The sequence below is a fragment of the Vitis vinifera genome, chromosome 3 (genome assembly GCF_030704535.1).
Source record: "Vitis vinifera cultivar Pinot Noir 40024 chromosome 3, ASM3070453v1".
NCBI lineage: Eukaryota > Viridiplantae > Streptophyta > Magnoliopsida > Vitales > Vitaceae > Vitis > Vitis vinifera.
The window spans coordinates 9,729,319-9,753,332 of record NC_081807.1 but is presented as its reverse complement, the minus strand read 5'-3'; the positions used below and the strand labels follow the sequence as shown (position 1 = coordinate 9,753,332).

At 33.9% G+C, this 24,014-nt stretch overlaps 1 protein-coding gene across 2 annotated transcripts; it reads right to left on the bottom strand.

Annotated features, from left to right (window-relative positions):
- Positions 1 to 23,805, bottom strand: LOC100254676 (probable sphingolipid transporter spinster homolog 2). Of its 2 annotated transcripts, XM_059735974.1 has the most exons (16): positions 23,552 to 23,803; positions 20,632 to 20,763; positions 19,238 to 19,339; positions 18,184 to 18,288; positions 18,010 to 18,085; positions 12,063 to 12,137; positions 11,736 to 11,838; positions 11,594 to 11,659; positions 10,529 to 10,610; positions 8,496 to 8,593; positions 8,078 to 8,154; positions 7,785 to 7,898; positions 4,637 to 4,756; positions 2,582 to 2,710; positions 804 to 882; positions 1 to 300 (listed from the first exon to the last, which is right to left on the bottom strand). In XM_059735974.1, the coding sequence occupies exons 1-16, from the start codon at positions 23,677 to 23,679 to the stop codon at positions 173 to 175; spliced, it is 1,614 nt and encodes a 537-aa protein (XP_059591957.1). In that variant the 5' UTR covers positions 23,680 to 23,803; the 3' UTR covers positions 1 to 172. The 2 variants fall into 2 exon arrangements, with proteins under 2 accessions (XP_059591957.1, XP_059591958.1); XM_059735975.1 differs by lacking the exons at positions 1 to 300; positions 804 to 882 and adding an exon at positions 900 to 1,397 and having other exon boundaries at positions 23,552 to 23,805.
- Positions 23,806 to 24,014: the final 209 nt, after the last annotated feature.

The window sequence follows — 24,014 nt, the reverse complement described above, 5'->3', positions numbered from 1 at the left end:
TTCACATGGCTTCTTAAATAGCAAAAAAATTTTATTAACAATATAAATACATTCTAATCACTAGGAGCAGTATTTACAAATAAGGAAATCATCATCCAGGAATGTAATTGAAATTAGTGTTAGCCCCTGCAGATGATTTAATAACTTGTTTAATCTAGGCAAGGATCTATGGTTAGGCAGAAGCTTCTGCAGTATCTGCTGTTTTATCTTCTAGCAAGGGAGTTGTGTTTGACTTGTCAATTCTGGTGGCATGATGCTCACTCTCTTCGTTAAATCTGTCCACGCCATGCAAAAAGATCCCTGCAAGAGTGAACCAGGTTATAAGATTTCATACCCAGTTTTCTTCAAGTTGGAAACTTGTCCCAAATGGTTGCTCTTTTTCCAGTTACAAGTTATTAGATCGTCTATACTGTATAGATGATAAGCTGATACACAAATGGGTGGCCATAAAAAGGATTTTGATATAAGAATCATTATACTCCTCACCCCTTTTCCTGGAATGGGTTGAGGGTGAGGTGGGTAACAGCAGTCCAGCTTTAGGGTTCAGAGTAAATAAGCCACCCAGAGAAGAGCACACACCTAAAAGGACCATCATTAAGGACTAGCTCTACCCATTTTGCTATATCATTGTATATCTGTGTTTTGTCAGCATGTCAGTTTCAGCATCATCCACTAATTTAAATGGATTGACCGCATGGTTGCCCAGATGCATCTCTTATCCCCACAAAGATGTCGTCTATTGAGCAAGTATTAACTTAGATGGTTCTTCACAAGAATGCTTAAAGTAATTGATAAGAACTTACCTATGAACCATATTCCAGCTGCTAGAAATAGTATAGATGTTAGAATAAGAGCAGTCTCTCTCCAGTTGTTAACACTATCCTGTAGGATCAAAATAAAACCCTTTTAATGTCATATCTGAACATGTGTAATCGTAAAGCAATCCAATTGGGAACAAAGTCATGAACAGGAAACTGTAAACTCTATTAGCTGAGAATTTCCCCCAAATATGTTAAATGAATGACTAAAATAAATAAACAGATATAAAGAATCACTAAGTGGCAATATCTCCCATTTGTGTCTAGTTTGAGCTACTTTAAGCAGGCACATATCCCAGTCCTAAGATCCATTTTATCACACCAGAGGGGTATTTTCAAACAATTTCCCACAAACTGCACATGTACACTTGAAAGGCTCGCTTTACATGTCCACATGGTTTCAGAGTTGAAAGGGACATAAATGCACATTACCTTTTATTAGCGGTATTGAGCTTTCTGTTACAGTACTTTATTTTTCCACTTTACAAAGACATTGGAATAAAGTAGTTCCTCATGCATTTGCCTTCCTTTTATTAGTGGTATTGACCTTTCTTCTTTCTTCCTCTCTATTCATCGAACCTAGTAAATATATTGTAGTCATTCTCAAACAAATCTACTTGGTACTGAACCCATCTAATTCTGGGACTAATCAATCATGTATTTATTCTATATCGAGTTTTAAGAATGCATATGCAGTGAGTGTTGTATGTTAATTATACATTCAACTGGGATAAAAAAATCATCATGCAGCTACTAGGCTCTTTAGATATCTCAACTCTCAAGTCCTGACCTGGCTGGTGAATTTTGTATTTGGCCCATGATACTTGAAAGTTTTAGGCATTTTGCAATTGCCAATTATGCAGGTAGAGTCATGAATCACTAATCAATATCCAATAAATGCACTATGGTTCGTTATAACTTGGAACCTAGTTGCTAAGTTTAGATTAGATGCAAAATATTGCTCCATGGGACATAATTTATGTCAACTCATAATGTGACAATATAGTTGCAGTAAGTGTAATCCATGACCTTGTTTAGTACACATGACGTTGCATAGAATGGATTATGGTTTCATCAAAACCAAACCAAGCTGTTAAAAATTTTACTCCAGATGTCACAATTGAGCTTCAATGAGCCTGTATTCCCACTTAGAACCATCAAGGCTTCATTGTTAGAGACTTTGATTAAGGCATGATAAAAAAATTTTATCCACTTCTATTTGTAGTATTAGAAGCAGCAAAAGCATCCTTTCCCCTGTTTATTAGTTCCATGGTCTATTTTTATTAGGAGCAAGATTTTACTTTCAAGGTTAAAAACCTAAAAGTTTAGAGAGATTAGACTAGTTATAGAGTTAGAGGAGAAAAATGCAATTTTATCCCTTCATGAATATAGCAATCTTTTTGGTATTTTTGTCTTTCGGAATAGTAATTTTCTCCTTCTCCTTCAAACCCTAGAAATACATTTAATCACTATAGAATATATAGTCTGTCCTGTAGTTAGGTTAGAATTCAAATGATTGTAATTGACATCTTTGAAATTTGGTTTCCATTGTTGATAAATTGTGAGATTTACTAAGCTCATCTTGCACTATTTCTTCTATAGCTCAGTCTTCATTGATTTTGATGATCATTCCTGTTGAGTTTCAGTAATGACTGATGCCATTGAGTCTAAGCTAGAACTGTTTTCTTTACATAAATGATGTGGGAAACTAGAAACATTAGTAGGATTATCTAGCTGACAGAAAGGGAAAGGGAAAGGCAAACCTGGAGAACCCCAACAAGTGGTGAGGAAGGAACATCACCAAAAATGTGAATTGCAACAGTAGACATAGCCATTGATAGCGGACGCAAACTTGGTTTCACACAATGGAGGCATACATAATTGACAGGTCCCTGCGATGGCAAACATTGAATGTCTAAGTGAATATCCTGAATACTGACCTATGCAGATACTTATTTGTGCTATAATAACATCAGTACAGCATAAGCAACTGGTTTATTTCGTAGCAATACAATATTCTTGAGCCTGTCAACGAAAAGTGTATTGACCGAGTAAATGTAGTATCTTTCATAAAGAAACATGATTAACAAATGAATACTTTCATCCGGCATCCCTAGGATATTCTAGTCAATGTCTCCTCAGGCAATTAAAATATGTTGAACAGTGCAGTATTATTAATCATTTTTATGATCAAGTATCTAACAGATGCTGAACAGTGGAAAGATGAAAAACAAATAACTAGATATCACCATATCAAGCCACAAGGTAGACTTCATTAACCTGCATATACCACAGGAGCAACCTCTGATATGATCCAATTTCATCATGCATTGCAACTAAGATACAATAATGATAACAGCGAAGTGACTTTGAAGTATATCATGCATCAAGGAAAACACCTACTAGTCAATGTTACAGTTATGTCTATAAATATATAGCACATGTGTATCATGCATATGTGTTTATTTATCTACTTAAAAGAAAAAAAGAAGGAAAAGCAGTGTTCTTATTATCATTTGAATGATTTTGCTTTGTTCCTCCTCCCCCTCCTTTTTCTGGCAGCAGTTTCAAAAATTTTGAAAGATAGTAAAAGGGAGCTATTCCTAAAGGATTGATGGCAGTCCATAAATGTGCATAAGGAGAAGATCAAAACAAAGTAACAGAGAAGGAAACATAATGGGGAGAATGAAAAGAAATAACTTTCACATGGGACAGCATTAAGAAATCCTATTCCTGCACTTGGCTAGTGGATGAGATAACTTATCTTGGGTTCTTGTATTTCCTCTAAATATGAGGGGGAGTGTTAAAAATAGCTTAGTAGCTTAGGTAATTTTTGCACTAGGAAGATTCCTAACATGTCTAGTACTCCTAATGTCTCTTGTAATGTCCCTTCTAATATCTCTAGGATTCCTTATTTGATCTATATATCCTGTTTTAACATAGTACAATTTAATATTTTTTTACTTTATGACTTAATAATTTAATACATATATATAATATTTAATAATATAATATAATATAATAATTATATTACATAAAATTTAAAATGTTTAATTGGAAATAATTAACGGAAAAATAAAAAGTCATTCAAGAGACACTAAATTGAAAAATGATACACATAAGGTACTCAAAATAGGAGCATACACTATCTAAATATGAAACACCAACATGAAATATGTCTTGTTTTTTTTATATAAAAAAAAAATATCAAACAGTCTGATATAGGTTTCCTACTTCAATTTTTATCTAATGACAACCTAATATTAGTATGAGATATCATATCCCCTGGCAAATGATATACATGGATATGTATATCCTATCCTATCCTATGCAGACCACTTATCCAGTCTACCAAATGGGGACTAAAGGTAAAAGATGCATGACTTGTTATTGAGATTTTACATCCATGCATAAGAGCACATCTACCTTTGTAGGAGAGTTTTTTTTTTTTTTTTTTTTTTTTTTTGATAAGTAAACTCACATATAAAAGATATATATATATGAAGAGAGAAAAGGGCGCCTGAAGGCTGACCCAAAGCATACAAGGGGTATACAAGAGGTCCCAAAAGGCAAGAGCAAAAAGAAGAGTATCTGATTTCCTTTCACAACAAACAGGAAAAGCTTTACATAACAAACTCCATTGCATGTTTAAGTTTATTGAGAATGTATGATAGGGATTGTCATAGCATGTATTTTTCATTAAGTTATGCATCCAATATTACTAAACTACAAAAGTTAAGCATGAAATTGTAGCAAATATGATATAGAATAATGAAATTAAAATTAAAAACAATTTTGTATTCTCATAATGAAATTACCTGAGTAGCAAAAACGAGTAATTCACCAATTGAGAAAAGAGCTAGGAAACCATAAAGGCTCTTAAAACAAAAGGCACTAAAGCAACATATTGCCCCGAAAAATGTTGCTGTTGAAAGAAGCTGCAACAGAGTTAAAATAAAGACGTTAATGATACAAAGGAAAAATGCTTAATTCTTGTAAGCTGGAATAAGTATGTAATAAGGACTACACAGAATGATATTAGCATGCTAAATTCATGACTAAAAAAATTAGAAATTGATGGCAATCTCAAATATAACATGCATAAAGCATAGAAGAGCATGAACCAATTGCCCTTTAATGCATTTATTTCGTGTTGTACACCTGTTTAATGTTTTCATTAAATCATCAAAACTTCCTCCAAATCCTGAAAAAATCTTTAAAACGTAAAAAGCTAAAAGAAATAGTCAACTATTATTATTATTATTAGAATTTAAATGTAATTTTTAAAATTCACCATCCACATGTGGGTTAAATAAAAGGGGATAGATAAGTAGATAAGATTCCATGAAATTCAAAATTTGTTTTTGAATTAAATTGGTTAAAAACAGAATGGGAATAATTCTTCATTCCTTTTGAAATCCTTATCTTTCACCAATAAGTTTGTCTATAAATATTATGATTATTGGTGAGTCCAACAATCTTTTTCCTGAAGGTTTGAGCTTCTCTATACCTCTATTATTTTCTCCTAATCAAGTTCTTCCTGGTATTCATCTACATATAGAATCTGAAGAGTAGAGTAATAAGAAACTCTAGTAGTTTCTTAGAAAAAGGAAGTTACCAAACATTAGAGACTGTAATTCAAGTTACAAAGATCTTTCACAGGTATTTATCTAGACTATCATGTTATTTTGATCTCACGGTTATTATTGTTGGTCCATGGAGAAATAGACATGCGGGCAAACAAATCACAAATTTTATGATTGCAAATAAATAGATAGGGGGAGGACTCAGACTCAAGACCACCAGTTAACCCACAAATAAATCCCAAATTTTCCTAGAAGGTTAAGTTGTTAAGATTTGACTCAATCTATATCATGCTCTTTATTATTGTTTTTTTTTTTTTTTTTTTTTCAGAAACAAAAACGGTTAATGATGTCTTAATCTGCAGACTACAAAGCCTTCTCATTCCAAACTTGCTCAGAAGACATTTTCTGGTATCCTGCCTTGCCCATCTTACCAGGCCTAACCTGAATTTTGTTGAACTCTCGGATGATGTGACAACATGACAATTGGTATCAATCCTGCACCTTTGAACAAAGTTCATATCATTCTTTCAAGTCACCCTATTTTCTATCAGCACATTATTCAATCCGATTTTAGGGATCATTTCACAAAATATTTGTTAAATACTAATTTTCCTCCTCTCCCACTCTGTTGGGAGAAAGGAGAGACAGGGTAATGAAATTTGGTGTTTGCTGATGGCATTCTATTGTTCTGAGGAGAAAGTAGAGAGCAGATTTCTACCTCAAATGAAAGCTTCTGTGCTTTGAAGTTTTATCCAGGTTAAAGGTCAATTTGGGAAAAAGAACTTAAACCAGTAGTGTTGTTCTAAGTGTTCTAGGCAACTTTATGAGTGAAATCACCATAGGTGGTGAGTGTGTGGGGTGGGGGGTGGTTGGTTTGAATTGAGTGTCAATACAACTTTAAACTTTTTCCAAAATTAAAACAAGATGAATAATGTCACGAAATAAATGGTAAATCGCTTGAAAGCACATAGAGAGGGAAGAGAAATCAAACACAAAAAATTTATCATGGTCCAGCAAACCCATCTACATCCATGATCAAGTTTCTTCTAAGCCTTAATAGTTCTCAACTAATCACCAAAAGTCTTCCAACCAAGACTTGAGTTCATCTTGACACTTGGTTTTTACAAGGTACCAATCAACCGTTACAATTTGATATGTCTCTCACACCCTCACAACCTCTTGCAGAAGAAAGAATTTTGCAAGTTTGGCACACAAATCTACAAAATACTTGCAAAAACATGAGGACGAGTATTGAATACAATTTTTTTAGGTGTTAGATATTTCATAGATGTATCCCAAGAGACGAATTGTGGGTTACAAACATAATAAAGCAGTTGGGAGTAAAAATGTGAAGAACCAGTCCACCTAGTGGTCAACCTATCCACTAGAAATTGGAGCATTTATCACATTTTCAGGTGACCATTGGAGGCATTTTTGACTAACTGGTCAACCCACTGTTTGACCTTAGGGCCAACATAGAAAAACTGAACCTCAGAGCCATTTCTAGAGGCCTTAGCAGGACGACCTTGTGATGTTATTTGCCCAAATAGTTGACCTCTTGTGCAGGTCCTCTCTGATATTCAAACTTTAAATCTACCCCAACACAATTAGAGGCCAAAAATGCTTTGTCAAAACAAGTTTAACCATGGTTTTTTCATCTCAAGTTCCTCACAAGTAAGAAGGTAAAGTTTCTTTGAAAGATTGATGCAAATATGCCTAAATGTATGTTGCCACGTAGAGCCTATGGACAAGCTAGGACATATTTTCAAGTGTTCTCCTCACTATATGCACCTTGATTCTAGTAACATGTAAAACCTAATGCCAATACACAAAACATTTATTGATGCTTAATATAGTTTGATCTCAGGCTGCACTTGTCTTCAAAGGTGTTCCCACTTTGAATATCATTAGAATTTTCCATTTTTAAGGTGAATTGCATCTGTCCACACTCAAAAGAAGGATCAAATACAAATTCTTTGTTTTATTATCATCAAAATATGGTTTAAAGAAACAATGGGCTCTCACAGGAGAAGGCAAAGGTGGGGATTCTTGCATCCTTAATTAGGTGTAAAGTGGGTAAGCTTCTATCTTCCTATTTAGGTATGTCATTGGACTTTATATTCAAATTTAGAATGGTATTGGACCTGATGTTGGAGCAGTTTTCATGTCTACATGTCATCCATTGTTATGCCACCATTAAAAATAAATAAGAAAACAAAGAGAGAGAAAGAGAGAGACTAACTAGCAGTTAAATAGATAAGCTGATATTGGATTACAGAATATGACAAATTAGAAAATCATGCATGCAATGAAGCAGAAAATGATGCATGAACCTTAACATAAAGGTAATCTTAAAATCTATACACACATGAGTGCCTACCTTAAAAGCATTGGAGATTGTAGAAGTCATTAAATCCAGAATACAACCTCCTGCTATTGTTCCCAATATTCCACACACAATTGTAATCCCTCCGAATATCAGATCTGCCTTGCTCTGCACAAAGTAACCTGACCTCAAATAACAGTCATATTGCTTGGTGTTTTATAATATTTTGTTTTTATTTCAAACAGCATCTATGATGTGCAAGTATTATGAAATTAAAAGGAGGGAGTATGTGACATACTGAATAACATAAATTTACTATTAACACATTAAAATAGGTATGAACTAACCATATTATAAATATTATAACCAGCTTTTGGCCCCCAGTAAGAGTATGCGCCTATGACAAAGTTATAAGATATATATCCTGAAAATAGCCATTTACAGTAAAAAGAATTAATATGAAAGGGAGAAGAAGCAAAGCAACATAAATCCTGAAGTCACGACATTCTAGATATACCAAAATGAAAATATGAGTGAGACCTTCAACAACTAGCAAATATCTAAATTATCAAGACAACACATTAAACCAAATGAAACGAACAATCGCATACACAATCAGTAGCATAAGAAATTGTAATTGGACCTCATATAAGGCATCCTTTTTTTTTCTCTTTTTTCTATTTGATTGGACCCTTCTATAGGATTGTCATTCTAGGAAAGAAACTAGCATGGAAATAAGTAGGTAAAGCAGGGTGAGAAAAATACCTAGAACATTTACAACATACACCTTATCACACAAAAGAACTTTCATATCTTTAAAAAATCTTGAGAACTGGTTTACATTATTGGAAGAAATTGTTGACCTGCCATAGAAAAAAGTCCGATAAAAATTAGATGCATATTCAAATATGGAACTTACCTTACAAAATTTCAGAAAATAACCCCTGATCAATAAGAACATTCACTTATAGCAGGAAAGAAGTATTAGATAGAAGAAAGCCCTCAGATTAAAATGCACATCAACAGATAAACGAAACCAACACTCTTAGGAATGGTCAAATGTGAAACGAAGTTCAGTTGACCACCCAATTGTTCAGCCTGTAATCAGGGCCATCTCTAATATAATTCACAATGGTTTCAAAACCCATATAACTGCATATGCAATCATGAATGTGATGCATGATCTTCAGATTTTCAGCACTATGGAAGATTTCCTTTGTTGTAAGATGTGATGAGAAACGAAAGAAGATAAAGAAAAAGAAAAGGAAAGATAGGTCCTTGGCAGCTGTGCCAAGGTTCCTAGGCAATCACACATTGGATTTCCCAAGTAATCATACTTGGGGAAGGAAATCACACCTTAAGAAGCTGGATAGCTGCAAATTCTTAACAATTCCATTCATAAAATTGAAAAATTACATAGGTTTATATAGACTCTTAGAATTCCTTTTTTCTAATAAGACTACGGTATAGTTTCCTTTTTTTGTTTTTTTTTACCTTAGATCTTAAAGCAAGTTGCTTTAAGACTTAACACATTTATATTATATAGAGTCATTCATTTGTTAACTTTTATCACTTTTTTAAGACAATTTTGTCGTAATGAAAAAGGTCTTTTTTTTTTTCCCCTTTTATCTAATAGAAAAAGTTGCTTCCTTTCTCTTTTGAACCTTTAGCTTTGTTATTATATTCAAATCTAATTCCTCTTAATTCAAATTATTATTATTTAATTAGAACCTTAAAACATAATTCCCACTCATCTAGTTATCCATTTTTTTTTTATATCAGACTCATCTAGTTATCCATCAGAACCAATAATTCCAATTAATTTTGAAAATTACAGAGTTATAATTTGATGCTTTTCCCAAATTAAAAACATAAGAATTAATAAATTAATCTCAACAACATAACACATATTTCAATTACAAATTCATAAATATGAGAATACACTACATAAAAACAAGTGCTAAATTAAGAAATTTCTAACAATTTCTTAACAACCAAGAATAATTAGAATCCTAATTATTATCATCCTTTGTTTTCCCTTTTTCAAAGGCTTTGCTTGCTGCCATAGTCCAAGAAACCTTGTCTTTCTTCATAAAGTCTTTTATAGGAGCTCTAATTGTGTTGAAATTTCTAATAAATCTCCTGCAGAAAGAAGCTAGGCCATGGAATCTGTAAACTTCATGTAAATTTGTAGGTTAAGGCCATTCTAAAATAGATTTTACCTTTGAAGGATCAGGTTCTACACCCTTAGATGCTACAACAAAGCCTCAAGATATGATACAAGGAATCATAAATAAACACTTTTTTCAAATTCATGTACAACTTTTCCCAACGAATAACCCTCATGACTTGTTGCAAGTGTAAAATATGATTCTCTTTGGACCTTCTTTCATCAATAATTGGTTTGATAAACCAAAGTTTCTAGGCGATTATACCCAAAGTTTTTTAAGCAATCACAGTTAGGTAAGGCATTCACACCTTAAGAAGCCCGATAACTACTATATTCTTAATAATACTACTCACAAAATTGAAAAGACTACATAGGTTTATATAGACTCATAGAATTCATTTTCCTACCAAAAATAAAGTATAAAAAACAGAAATTTGATTAAAAACTAATAATTAAAACCAATCTAACAAAATAAAAATATACTTGAACTAAAACTATGAAATACTAAGATTACTAAAATTATTTTTGTTGAATATATTTCTTTTTCCTCAACTCTTCATAGGATGCTTTCCATGTTGTTCCCCATCAGAATAACAGATATTATGAAGTGAGGGAGGAGAAAACTCACCCGGAAGGTGTATTTGAGCTTTGATATTTGGAATCTGCCTTCATGGACAAGGCACCATCTTTACCATTCAAAGCCTCTGTATCTGCATGAAGTATCGAAAAGAAAGAGATTATATATAAGAAGCTAATAAAAAAATAATTCCTAGTTATGATCAACTACATTCAATCAACTAGCTACAAAATAGGTTAAAGCCAAAGCCAAAGAAAATGACATGAGAACCACAACAATGCATGCTTTTTAAACTTATATTTGCTACCATGAAAGTAATTTATACTTTGGTAACCATGAGGTGATAACTTTATTATTAGACATAGCTTGATATCTACATGGATCCCATCTGTAAACAGCATCACTGGGAAAATCTGTCTGTGTTTTCTGAATAAAAGATGTCCACCACCAACTTTCCATGAGTATATTTTGATTGTTGGTGTATGAATATCCTTCACATCTCATTCCTATGATTTCGGGAATAGTAAGAATTCACTATGCTAACGTTATATGTAACTTTTTTTAATAAACAAAGATTAGAAATTGAATTTTCCCACAGCATGGAAGTTTTTGCACAGTTTCAAGAAACTACTCAGAAACTGAAAAAAGATTGAAACTCCATCATTTTGAAAGCAATTGCTTGACCAGAAAGTAAGATTCTGTGAGCAACTGTTTCACATGAAGTGTTTAATAGTTTGAGTAGGCCTGGTTTCAGTTGGCGGATTGAGAAGGACAAATGAGTCCTGGTAGGGAAGAGAGGGATGGAGTCCTCCAGTGCTGTCCAAACCTTGCGATAACAGTTGATATCTTTTATGAGTGTAGTAGTCATTCAATTCAACCTGCCAACTTAGCTTTAGCAGCAGTTGTGATTCCTTGACTAGTCTCAACAAATTCCCAGTATCTTAGAAAAAGAAATAGCTGAGCTTCTAATAGCGTCTTAAGTGTCATAGAAAAACAACAAAATTCCAAATCAATGCATTTATGCAAATAATTGACAATAACAAATTATAGAGCAATTCATTGATTTTTGATGTGCGATTATAGATATAGAGGAAAAAGAAGATAATCTGATAATACCTTGACCTTCTTGGGCAATTGTCTCTACAGCTGTCTGTGTTTTCTTTGATTTAGCAGGAGCAAAACCTGTGTCCATAAATTGTTGAGAAATAGCTGGAAAAGCTAGAAGGATCACACAAATCAATGCATAACTAATATGCACCTTTTAACTGCAAAGGTTTCATAATAAAACCTAGTATAGCAAATGGAAGCATCAAAATTGCTTCCCCCCAGAATGCATAACGCCAACTAAAATGATCTCCAACCTATAAATGAAGACCAAAAATGAGTTTTATTTGGTCTCTGAAAATAAGATCAAAGGAATTGCGAATTAAAGGAAAGGAAAAAAAAAAAAAAGAGAGAGTCAAAAAACACGACATGAATAATAGGTTGATCATGGGCACACCATTCCAATAAATCAATATGTGGTTTATCAATACAAAAAAAGACAAAAGAATCATGACTACAACATCAGTTCAGTTAAACTTACCAATCCACCATAAACATAGCCGACTGCAATTCCAGATGGTATACACATGTAGAATATTGCCAGCCAGGCTGTTTTCTGATACAAAGACAGGGTATCACACAGGTTTAATACAGATGAAAAGGAATAAAAAGAGAATAGAACAATTAGTGATAAACACAGAAATAAGGATCCAGAAAGCACAATATCCTCCTTAGAAAATAAAAAGTAGATACTATTTGCAAATAAATGTTCATCACAAACTTTAAAGCTGCTTTATTACTGTATTTATTTTTATAGGAAACGATGTTTCATTAGAGCTATCTGTCTGCAACTACGTTGAACATATTGGGTTTCTGGCTAATTGGCTTGGACCTAAATTTAGTTGCCCGAGGGTCTGATTCACCCACCAAACCAACCTGTCTTATGGATGATCAGTGGTTTGTTCTTGTAGGGGTTGGAGTTGGGGATGGTTATCTTCCAGAAACCACTCACTACAGATTCCAAGTTCTTAAGAAGACTTTCCCCTACTACAAAAAAGAAGTGTGTGAAAAAAGAAAAAGAAAAGAAGAAAGAAAAAAAAAAGGGGTAGATTTGACTGTTCACTCTTTGTGCGGTGAACTGGTTTTAGCCATTCTGTGGTAAAAACCCATCAAAAGATTTCAGAAGTACATGAAGCATCTTTCTGATATTGGGCCATCAATCAGAGCTGCAGGCACCAAAGTAATATGCATTTGTTTTATGTCATAATGAACGATTTGGCGTTCAAACCCTAACACTGGTATCAGAGCTGTATTAGGATGCTTTCCTGCTTAAAAATGTAAAATGTTGTATAAAATACTTGCATATTTTTTGCTTAATATCCTGAGATATTAAGAAGCAACTTTTTTATAAGCATCATGTGTTTCTGAGAGATATTTAGATGCTGAATTTTTTGTACAATAATACAAGATAAAATTGATATGGTTCCGAAAGATAATTAGATGTTGACGCATAAAATTTGTGATATTTCTATGCAGCTTTTTTTCTTTAAGCATGACATGCTTTTCAAAAAGAAAAAAAAAATAGAAGGGGAGGAGGGCATAAGCCACACGCACAGCAGGTGCAGGGCCCATGCACAGCAGGTGCACTGCATCAGAATGAGTGCAGCTGCCATGCAGCTGCAATTCACAAATTCAAATATGATTTAATTGGCTCTCTAGAATTTATGTGATTGCAATGCTAATATCAGACTATGAAAAAGTGGCATGACAAAATGTCTAAACTAATTTACTTTTCATGAATATTGATGTGGTCATTTTATTTGTTAGTTTTTTAGATTCCACAATAATGCATATTTTGAAAATAAGCTATATAATTCAATGTTTTTATAAAAGCATGTTCTTTTTGTTACCATTAATATTTTGATGCCTAAAAATGCCAAATTCAATATGTTGAATATGTGGTTGTATTTTTGCACATGGATTAACTTAAATAAAAATATTAATCACTTGTGCACAATAAATAATTAGAAGTTTAATAAAATTTTGATCTTGTGACTTGTTAAATATCATTATTGTTCAATTTTTGGTTTATGCCACAAAATTTCATGCGGTATTTGTCATTAATATCCCAATTATTTTTATTTTTGTTTATAGAATGGATGTGCATGTGTTAAGGGAGAGGGTTTTTTGTGCTTTCATAGTGGCTTGGGTTCTTTTGTAAGGGGGTGAGTTGTTCTATATTGTAACTATTTGAGTCACTTCTTTAGCGCCTCTTTTGAATACACATATTACTTACTGATCAAAAATATATATATATATATATATGACCCATCAAAAGACAAAAAAAAAAATGGAGTATGGAAGTGGACTAGGATCTTTACCTAAATTGTTCCATATTTCCATGATTGATTTAGTGCCTTCTAGAGGCATAGGAAAGATGTTGGTAAACTCTTTCTGGGGCTTTGACAGTCAGCTAAAAGGGAAAGTTCTTTGGTGAGTGGTTGTCTTATCCTCAATATGGTTTCTATGGTTGAAGAGAAATGTTAGGATATTTGACAATGTATAGAAATATGTGGATGCCATTTGGAATTTGATTTAGTTTTTCTCCTCCCTTTAGGCCTTAGTCGTTGAGCCTTTTGCCAGGATTTCTTTAAATCTTCTATTATTAAATTGGAAGAATGTTTGCTACTTAAAAAGATTAAATGAAAAGGCCATGCTTGATTGGTTACCTCTGCCAGTAGATTCAATAAGGTTAGATTTTGATGAGTGTTCCTTGGGTAATCCTGGACAATTAGGTGTGGATATCGTTTAGGTACAGTACCGAGAGCTTACACTAAACCTACAAGAATGGGTTCAGTTATTGCAACAGAGATACTAGCACCATTGGAGGTTTGCTGCAGGCTAAGGCTTTATGTCTACCCAACCTAACCATAGAGAGAGATTCAACTATTGTAATATCTTAGGTGTCTTATAGGGAGAGGCTCATGGGAGTGACAATTGGATCTCAAAAAATTCTATATGTTGCTAGAGAGGTGGGTGCCCCTTATCTTGGGTTCCTCGTTAGGTCAATCAAGCTGCAAACCAGTTGGTGCATAAGTTTTTTATATGTGCACATTGCTTTTTCTACTTATTATCCATGCACATAGTTTTAGTTTTTGTGGAGTAGTATACATGTCTGATCGACAATTACATATTTTGAAAGGATTGCTCATCCTCCTTTTAATTTACCATTTATTGAATAACTATATTTGTTTATAATAATAATTATAAAAAAAAAAAAAAAGAGGATATGGCAGCCAAGAACATAGTAGCAAATCTAAACAAGGGTAAGATTTAAAAATCTTACCCTCTCTCTCTCGTTTAAGTTGAGGCTTACATCAAGTTATGTCTCAAGGCTTACACCTTCCCTCATTTGAGCAAAACACCTCAAAGCTACCTTTAGCCTTTTAAAACATCAAGGTTGTTTTAGCATCTTATGTTGTCACACATGCTTCAAACTCTTCGCAATCCATTGTGATAGCATGGTTGCATGTGCTTATGCCAAAGACCCTAAGGCCCATTGAGAATAGCTTTTTGTTTTTAATTTTAGTTAAAAGTTAAAAGCCAAAGCCAAAGCCATAATTTTCAAAAGATAATATTGATATTTTAAAATTTTACTTAAATATAAAACAACTTCCTGCATAAGCCAAAATAGAGTTTTTACAAGAAATAACATTTTCTTGATTTTCATATTAAACTTTTTTTCAAACCATAAGCTCTTTTAACAAAGTTAGCCAAACAAGTTAGCTTTTGGCTTCTCAAAAATTAATCCAAATAGAACCTTACGTAGTACAACAAAACTAAGTACATTGATGTGAAATATCACTTCATTAGAGATGTTGCAAAAAACAAAGTGGTCTTAGACTATACATTCCTACCAAATGCATAGTAGTGGATCCTTTAACTAAGCCTATTAGGAAATAGGCATATATGACACTTGTTAGGGCAAAGGGATTACGTAGGATGTGATTGATGCATTCTCCTCATTTTGTCACTTATTTCCTTGTATTTGAAACTTTAGGATATTATTTAAATTGATGTTATTCAAAAAAAAATTTCCTACTATTTAATTCATATATCATGTAAGTTAGAACACATATTAGAGGTCTATCAATAGGCAAAGGTTGGGTCACTTACTTAAATGATTGCCTTTAGCACTTCTTGGGAAGTGAGCAAAGTTAAGACACATTTAACCAATTCCGCTAAGTTAAAGAGTTAGATTAATTAACTAAAAGTGTCACCTTTGTAAGATCCAACATGAGGTTTACAGTAGAAAATCAGAAATGGATAATCCCATTATATTTCATGCCTATAATGATAGTTAGATTGAGAACCTTATTTAGATGTCTAGGGTGGTGAGCACATAAGGAACTCAGGTTCAGCACTTTTGTACTGACTCAAATAAGATCTTTACAAAGTAAGAGTCAATGATATGCACTTTTCCACTCTAGGAAGATGTAGTCCGCCATAGCTTATACGTCATACTGCATGTGCTAAGTGACCAAAAATGAAGGTGAGAGAATGAATTGCTACTTCCTCACCATGTGAATCCTAAAGATCATTTTGTTCAATAATAATAAATTTTATGCCCTTAATCACCTTTGATTATACCATGAGGTAAAGAACTAATTCTCAACTCCCAATTAGTTATGAACTAAATGGAAGGGTGATGGGGATCATTTAGTATCATGTCTCACTTATAACTGATTTTCACAAATTATGTTGCATTAAGTGAGTTGCGGTACAAGTGTGAATGTATGTTGTTGGATCTTGAGCTTCAAGTATTACTCTTTGATGGATTAGAGATACTTGAACCAATATGACCAATTGGATTTAAGGCATACCAAGATGATGATTACAATCAGATGATTATGCTGATGAGGATGGTTATAATAATTATTATTCTCATCATCATTATCATAATCAATGGACCTTGCAACCATGGAGAACACTTGCATGTGGGATGCTGGGAGCTCTATATCAGAAATATACTCATTAGGATCATCCACACCTATGTGCGAGTGGGAGATATTAGGCTTTTGGGCTAATGCACTTTGACCCACCCATGGGTCTGATTGACCGACCTAAAAAAACCATTTAAAGTAATGTTAAGGGTACTAAATTTTAGGGAAGTGGAGATAGGAATGGTTGTCTTCTGAAAACTGCCCACTTCAGATCCCATGTTAAGGGAACATGGGTCAGTCTCTATTTGAGGTAGACTCTCTCCCACTACAAAAAAGAGTGAAAAAAAAAAAACACAAACTAAAATAAAGTGAGCAAATGCTCTCTCAGCAAACCCTATTCACAAAGCCTTTTGTGCTATGACACCGGCTTTTAACCATTCTATGGTAAAAACCCCATCTTGAGACTTTAAAGGTGCGTGAAATATCATTCTGATAAAATATATATATATATATCATTCTGATCTTGGGACATCAATCAAACTTGAATTCCACCGAAGAAATCGGCACTTTTATCATGTTTCAATGAATAACTTTGTGTTTAAACTCTAATAGAACATGTACTTTTGCTAATTTGTGAAAATAAGTCCAGAACTACAATCTTGTAAGTGATCTTCAACCACAAGAATAAGATAATCATTGATTTGAAATAGACAGACTAGACCAATAATCATCAGATCATTTGACCCTGACAAATGAATTTTCTTGGCAAATGCTGAAATCAAAATAACAAAGATTTTAACAGGGAAAGCCATAAAATTGACAAGCTGAGTTGAGCTGAACTGGGATTTGAGTAGCTCATTATATATACAAAGACAAACCTGAACATGGTTTTCTATGGTCAGCTCAAACTTGACCATCAACCAAATCTTCTGAGTTTGAACACCTTAATACTAGGCTCCTAGAATTCTCTTTGGTCTACTTAGAAATGAATCTAAAATCCACCAACTCAGAACAAGGAGGCACAACACATCTAATGAAGACATTATCACTATTCCTGAACCCAAACTGGTCAAACAGCCAACTAAATTAAGATGAAAAACCCCAAAGAACACCAAATACAGAGTAGAAATTCCTTAAAATCTCTAAAATCCTCAGAAATTAAAAGATTCTGAAACACTGAAAGAAGTTCCTGGGAGTGTTATAGCCAAAACAGGAAAAAAGTTCTAAGAGACCTTGAAGCAATCTTTGAGAATAATTTGACAATTAAAGACTTATTCTGAAAGCTTAGCACCAGAGTATATTGGTTGAAAGCATTGAAGAATGAAAGACAGTTCATGAACACAAAGGACACAACATAACTGAGCTATAGCACAATCTAATTGTTTTCAAACTGCAGCGTAAAACTGAACCATTGACATGTAAATTAAAGGGCAATCAGATGTGGACTCTTCAAAATAAGAAAAAGTGTCCAACAGTTTATATATAAAGAAAAAAAAACATATACAGAAAGAAAGTCCCAACATAAAACAAAAGGAAGAAACAAACCTGAGCAACTGGGGCATTGTCATCAATGAATGGAGCAGCAAGACTTATAAATGAAGCCTCACCAACACCAACAAACCTAAAAGGAATGATAAAAGCATTTTAACTACTGAAACAGACATACAAATTCTTATGTCGTAAGTGGACATTTTAAAGTAGTGCAATTAGGCAACTTACATGCGACAGATTGTAATGGACCAGAAATTAAATGAAAAACCACAGCCAACTGCAGCAACAGTCCAAACTGACAATCCAACTCCAATTAGCCTAAATGGGTTGACACTGCAAAATTTCAAACATACATAAGAATTCATAAAAGTAAACTGATAAGAACAACTCAGAACCAAACATTCAAAAATTACTTGAAAGGCCAAAAAAGAAATGAAAATTGTCTTCAGTTATGAGTGATTACCATGGTTTATTGATGCTTCATGTACCAAAATTGAATTTTCTTTTCATTAATATGCCACAGGATACAGGAAATTTATCCCTCAACAATAACCTTTTCTTTTCAAGGCCTGGAATAGAAAAATATATTTGGCCATGAAGATATAGATTTTATTTAAACTCATGTTTCAAGACCCCTTTAAATACAAAAGTACATTTCAAGGAGCATTATAGAAAGAAAATACTCCACACTAAGAGATAAAGCATTTCGGCAAAACCACAGATCAGAAGCCTACCCCTTCCTACCAATAATTAGTGCAATCCCAATGCATGAGTACAAGAATCAACCAAATGATAGATGACCAACTTTTGATAATCAAAATCCATCTTAAATTTATGGTATGATAATATTTCCAATGGCCAAACAGAATAATATTGCAATTCCAGACAATTGGAATGCATTAGCAGTAATGGCCTTGGCCACAACAGCTGTGACATAATTTTTAATATTTTCAGGAATTCATGACTTCTTCACAAATTAAAATCTTTCTTCCAAAGCTATTTTAAAATAAAACTTTCAAAATTGTTATTATTTTCATCATCATTGTCAGTATCACAACTATCTCAACTCTATTTGTATTTCTGTTAATTTCCATCTTTTGTCTTATTTCCACGCCTTTTACCGTTTTATACAAACTGATATAGACACTTTTCATGACTATAGTTTTTTCTTTCATCGTTATCCATCATGTTTAATGTATCAGGACTTAATCATGAAACTGTCCTGATCACCCTTTGAAACACAGATTTTGTGTATGGACAATGCAACATAAAAGATTGTTACCTCTTAGCCAAGGATGCAAAGATTGGAGAAGCTACAAGAAGTCCAACCATAAAAGCAGATGATAAAATACCATCTTCAAAATTGTTCAGGTTAAAATCCCCCCTGTATACAAAAAGGAACCAAAAGTAAGTCAAAGTAAAGGACCCATTAAAAAAAGATGGCATGCAATTTGGTTCACAATCCAATGATGAGGAGTTCATGGGACTAAAGTGTGTGCAAGCAATGTGGAGTTTATCTTGTGGAGTATTGGACATGGATAGATAGAAAATAAATGAAGACGACAATATGGATAGTACAGACTAGATCTCTTCTATTAAGTAAAAAAAAAGTCAAGAAGGACCAAACATCCTTCCACAATATACAACTATAATCAAGACAAGAGAATGGACTCCCTAACAATGAACCTTACAAGTTGAACAACCAAAAACAAATTACAAAAAACCTGAAGCAACACTTGAACAAACATTAATTACAGCTCAAGAAGGCAAATAATCTCCAACAAAAGACACCAAATCAATGTCTCGTATGTGACTAATTATACTGTAGTAAAGTATTTCCTATGAGAATCTCCAATCAAATTTTATTACAAACACGTTGCTGTAGCATTTCAATGTTTTTGTATCTACTCTTTTGTTTGTGTAATGTTTAATATATTTTAATGTTCTTGAATTTGTGGTTATAGAAGAGAAATTTATGGGAAAGTTGAAAGGTGCCACAATGCCATGAGTTAATGGAAAGGTCACAGAAGAAAATTAGAAGATTGAACAGCAAGAGTTAGTTGGGTGTTTCAAGTTTTTTGAAGATCTGTGGCTCACTAAAGCACATTCTTTCTATAATATTTTTTTAGGGGCATAACCTACCTAAAATTAATTTTCAATAGAACATATAATAATTTTATTTTTCATCTTTCTCTCTTGTAGATTTTTTTTTTTCCAAAGAAGGGTGTTGACTTTGTGGAGCTTTGAGGTTTAACATTGTGCAAATTGGTATGAATAACATGCTGATTCAGTTGAGGTGTTGTATCATGGAGAGAATAACCCAATCGAAGTCTACTGCACTGATTCATAAACCTGTGCTAAGGGCTTGAAAATCCCCTTAAAAACAAAAATAAAGAGTTCCATGTCTAAGCTTGTATCTTGGAAGGGATAAACAAAAAGAAGTCAACTGCACTCACTCCTAAAGCTGTCAGAGTGCAGAGAGTTTGAAAATCTTCTTTAAGAGAACAAGATTTTTGTGCCTCAACCTAATTATTTTTGTGTTTTGTTCTCAATTTATTTATTTATTTATTTTTGAATCATTTGAAAGTCCTAGCACCAAAACACGTTAATCATGATAGTACCATAAAATGTCTATTAAACATAACCTGGAGAAGAAAGCCCACAGAAAAAACTTACTGAATTCCACTGCCAGATGAGCATGTCCCACTTTTTGTGAAAGTTCTGCGACTCCCATTCACACCATTGCTTGCCATTGCTCCTCGGTCCACATAATTTAACAAATTAATTACACAAAAGATTACAAGTAACCTGAAAACCAAAAATTAAGAAGTTTATCATACACCAAGAGTAATAATAACTAGACTCTTTCTGTTCTTTTTGTAATGACTCATAACCAGAAGGGGCTATAAATGTCGCACAACCAGCTTGTCCATAAAAAAAATCCATGATTTTTATCCCTAAACATTGACTGTTAATTGTACCCTATCCTTTTGTCATTGTCGTTCACTAGCTGATTGCCATTTCCAGTCTTTTCAAAAAATAAAAAAGACAAAGTCTTGTGTTGTCAAGGAGCTCATGCAGATTAATTAAGAAATTTTTTAGTTGATTGGTGACCTTGACAGTACTTGTTTGTCTCTTAGGATCATGGAAACAAGCTAAGGAACCTCCATATGGGCGAAGTTGAGGAGAAAAGTCTTGCTTGGTTAGCGGAATGTCTAGGATTTAGACTTTTTTTTTTTTTTTTTGATAAATAAGAGAATGTATTAAAGGTGCAACTAGCACACACGCCAAGAGGCAAAACAATTAGACAAATTTAGAGGCCAGCAATAAGTAACCAAAATGAATGGTGCCAACATTCTCCTATCAGCTTTCATATGGGATGTCGAGAAATTCAACTTGCTTATCCATGGAAGATTTGGGGTTACTACAATGGTGATACTGATCAGAAACCATTTCCTGGTGACTGCTCATGGGAAGAATTGGAGCCCTTGGAGAAGGTGGGTGGTGATGGTATGGAAGTCAAAGAGTTGTATCAAAGAAGTGAGGAGTTTCTCAGAGGTGACAGTGGTGGAAAATGGCCAGTGGTTAAGAATTAAGGCTGTCTCAAGGAAGAAGAGTTTGGGATTTAACTCATCATTTGATAAAAAATCTTGCTTGGGTAGGATGAAAGTTGTGGAGAGAGGTTTGGTTGGAATATATGAGGATTTAGATCAGCTTGTTCAAGATTGAGTAAAAACAACAAGAATGGTTAATAAAGTTCTGTTCTTGCCAACGGATTAGCTTGTTCATGAGTAAGGTAGTAGTTCTGAGTAGGAAAAATGCTCTCTTTTCTTTTTGAGTTTGCTGCCATGGAGATGGAAAACAAGATTCTTTGCAAAAGAGTGTACATGCTATCTTGATGACAAAAGCCTTTCTGCCAATGGCCAATTCCTAGGTTGCTGGTAGTCTCAAAAGGGGACCAGAGGGCTTACTCTACATGGATCCAACTACATGGTCTTCCAATATACAATTGATGTAAGGAGTTCTTCAAGGCGATAGGTGATTTTTAACTGTTCTAATGAAGGGAAACAAAGGAAACTTACGAAGATCATTACTGGTGTGTGGTGTAACTGAAAGGTGGCTTAAAGTTGTTTTATTTTACAAGGTAGGATCTAGAACCCTTCTTGCGTTGGTGGAGGAAACTAACCCACCCAAAGCAAAGGAGATGATTCCTTTTCCAATTTTTAACCAGTCTCTTTCCTGCATTGGGAGATTCAGTAATGATCATGAGTTTTTATTACATCTGCCCTCTTTTTTAGGGAACAGATTGGATAGGGAGCTGGAAAACAAGGTCTAGTGGTTAATGAGGCAGAACAGAAATTTTAGAGAACTTTTTTGGGAGCGTTCTTCAACGATTTTGAAGAGGAATCTATGAGCTTATTTGTGTCTATTGAGGAACAACGGGGAAATGGATGTATTGGGCACAAAGAAAGGGATCTATGGCTTAGTTCTGGCAAGGAGAGATAACTCTAAACACACAAGAGTTCAGTAAATTATGAGAGGAAGGAAAGACCTAGAGACAAAGTGGAGGGCTGTTATGACTTATGATGGAACCGTAACGAAGTTCAATATCTTTTGGAATACAAGATGACTCAATAAACCTCAAAAGACAGGGATAAACTTCCTGACAGAATGGAGGTTTCCAAGAGAATAGATCAAAGGAAGGAGGTAAGTAAGGAGGTGGTAAGAGGTTTGAGGGACAGTAAACACAAGCATTGGTTTCATTTTGGACTGGGGGCACAAGATAAGGAAGGATTGGTAGGGGAATTCTTGATTTCTTCTTTGATTAAACAGAATGAGAATAGTTTTTCTCTCTGGTTGTCTACAGAGGTCTATGGATCAACTGAAAATGGTGCTAGAAATCATTTCTAAGAGGAGATAGAGAGATATCAGCAAGGTGGGGTTTCTTCGATACCTAGGAGGGAACTTCTATGTGATTCCTTTCCTCAGTGTTTTTGCATTGAACTTTTCAGTGTGTTTGCTTACTTAAAAAGACAATTTTGCAAGACTCGTCAAGAAATATTAATGCACCCACTCCAAGCTCAAAGATCAACTGAAACAAATGAGATTAATAAACTTCCTCTCAATGAAAAGGATAAATAGCAAAATAAATTATTTTTTAGAATTTAACTCGTTTAAATTGAAGAAGTCATATTATGATTCACAGCATGAACCGGGTGTTTCTCTCCAATTATCCTGACTTAACTTCAACTAACAAATTGCGTCTTCCATTGTACAATCCAAGTGTATACCCTCAACCCAACCAAACCATACAATTGGACTAAACCCACTTGATCTACAGCTTCTATTTTCTCAATGACCCAATAACCAAAAAAAAACCCACATTCAAAATTTATTTTCCGCCTAAACCAAATTCCGAATCCTACATTTTATACACAGTCATACCTGAGAAAAAGAAGTTCAACCCTAAACCAATCCCAAGGCCCCAACCAAAAAACCAAAAACAAAAATCAAAACCCCCACATTCAAAACTTAATTTTCTCAGCAACCAAACAAGAACCCATATAAGGAAGAGCCCAACAAAATGCAAAAGTACCTCTTTGGGGTGAACCATGAAGGGGCTGACGTGGTGTCAGTTCCAGCCATGTCTGTCTCAGAAGAAAGCCTCACCGGTGGGCTAGGTTCCATATATGGGTTCGGCTGCTCTTCAGCCATGGTAGCCATGACAATGTGGACAATTAGTTGGATTTTGGAAGGGTGGCTGGGGATTGAGGTTGTTATAGTTGTTTGCTTTTGTATAAAGCAAAATGCTTTTGAAAATTGCTTTTCTTATGCTTTGGTAATGGTTGGCTTGGCAGTGACGGGTCCCAATGAGATTGGTTTTTTTGTCAAAGATTCTCCCAATAAATTTCTCTATGAATCCTACTGGACTTTCTTTATTTAAAAATATAAAAAAAACAACATAAACATAAAAAACAGAAACAAAATTCCTTTCAAGTCAATTTTATTTGCTTCTTTCTTGATGATGATATGACCATTATTCCCTTGATTAAAATTTT

What these genes read in the sequence shown, in the direction of transcription:
- LOC100254676 (XM_059735974.1), bottom strand. Translation starts at nt 23,679, where the DNA reads ATGGCTACCATGGCTGAAGAGCAGCCGAACCCATATATGGAACCTAGC. An exon ending in GAAACCTTTGCAGTTAAAAG is followed by an intron (nt 11,660 to 11,735) that starts GTGCATATTAGT and finishes TTATGGACACAG; the next exon opens with GTTTTGCTCCTGCTAAATCA. An exon ending in AGCTCAAATACACCTTCCGG is followed by an intron (nt 8,594 to 10,528) that starts GTGAGTTTTCTC and finishes TTTCTATGGCAG; the next exon opens with GTCAACAATTTCTTCCAATA.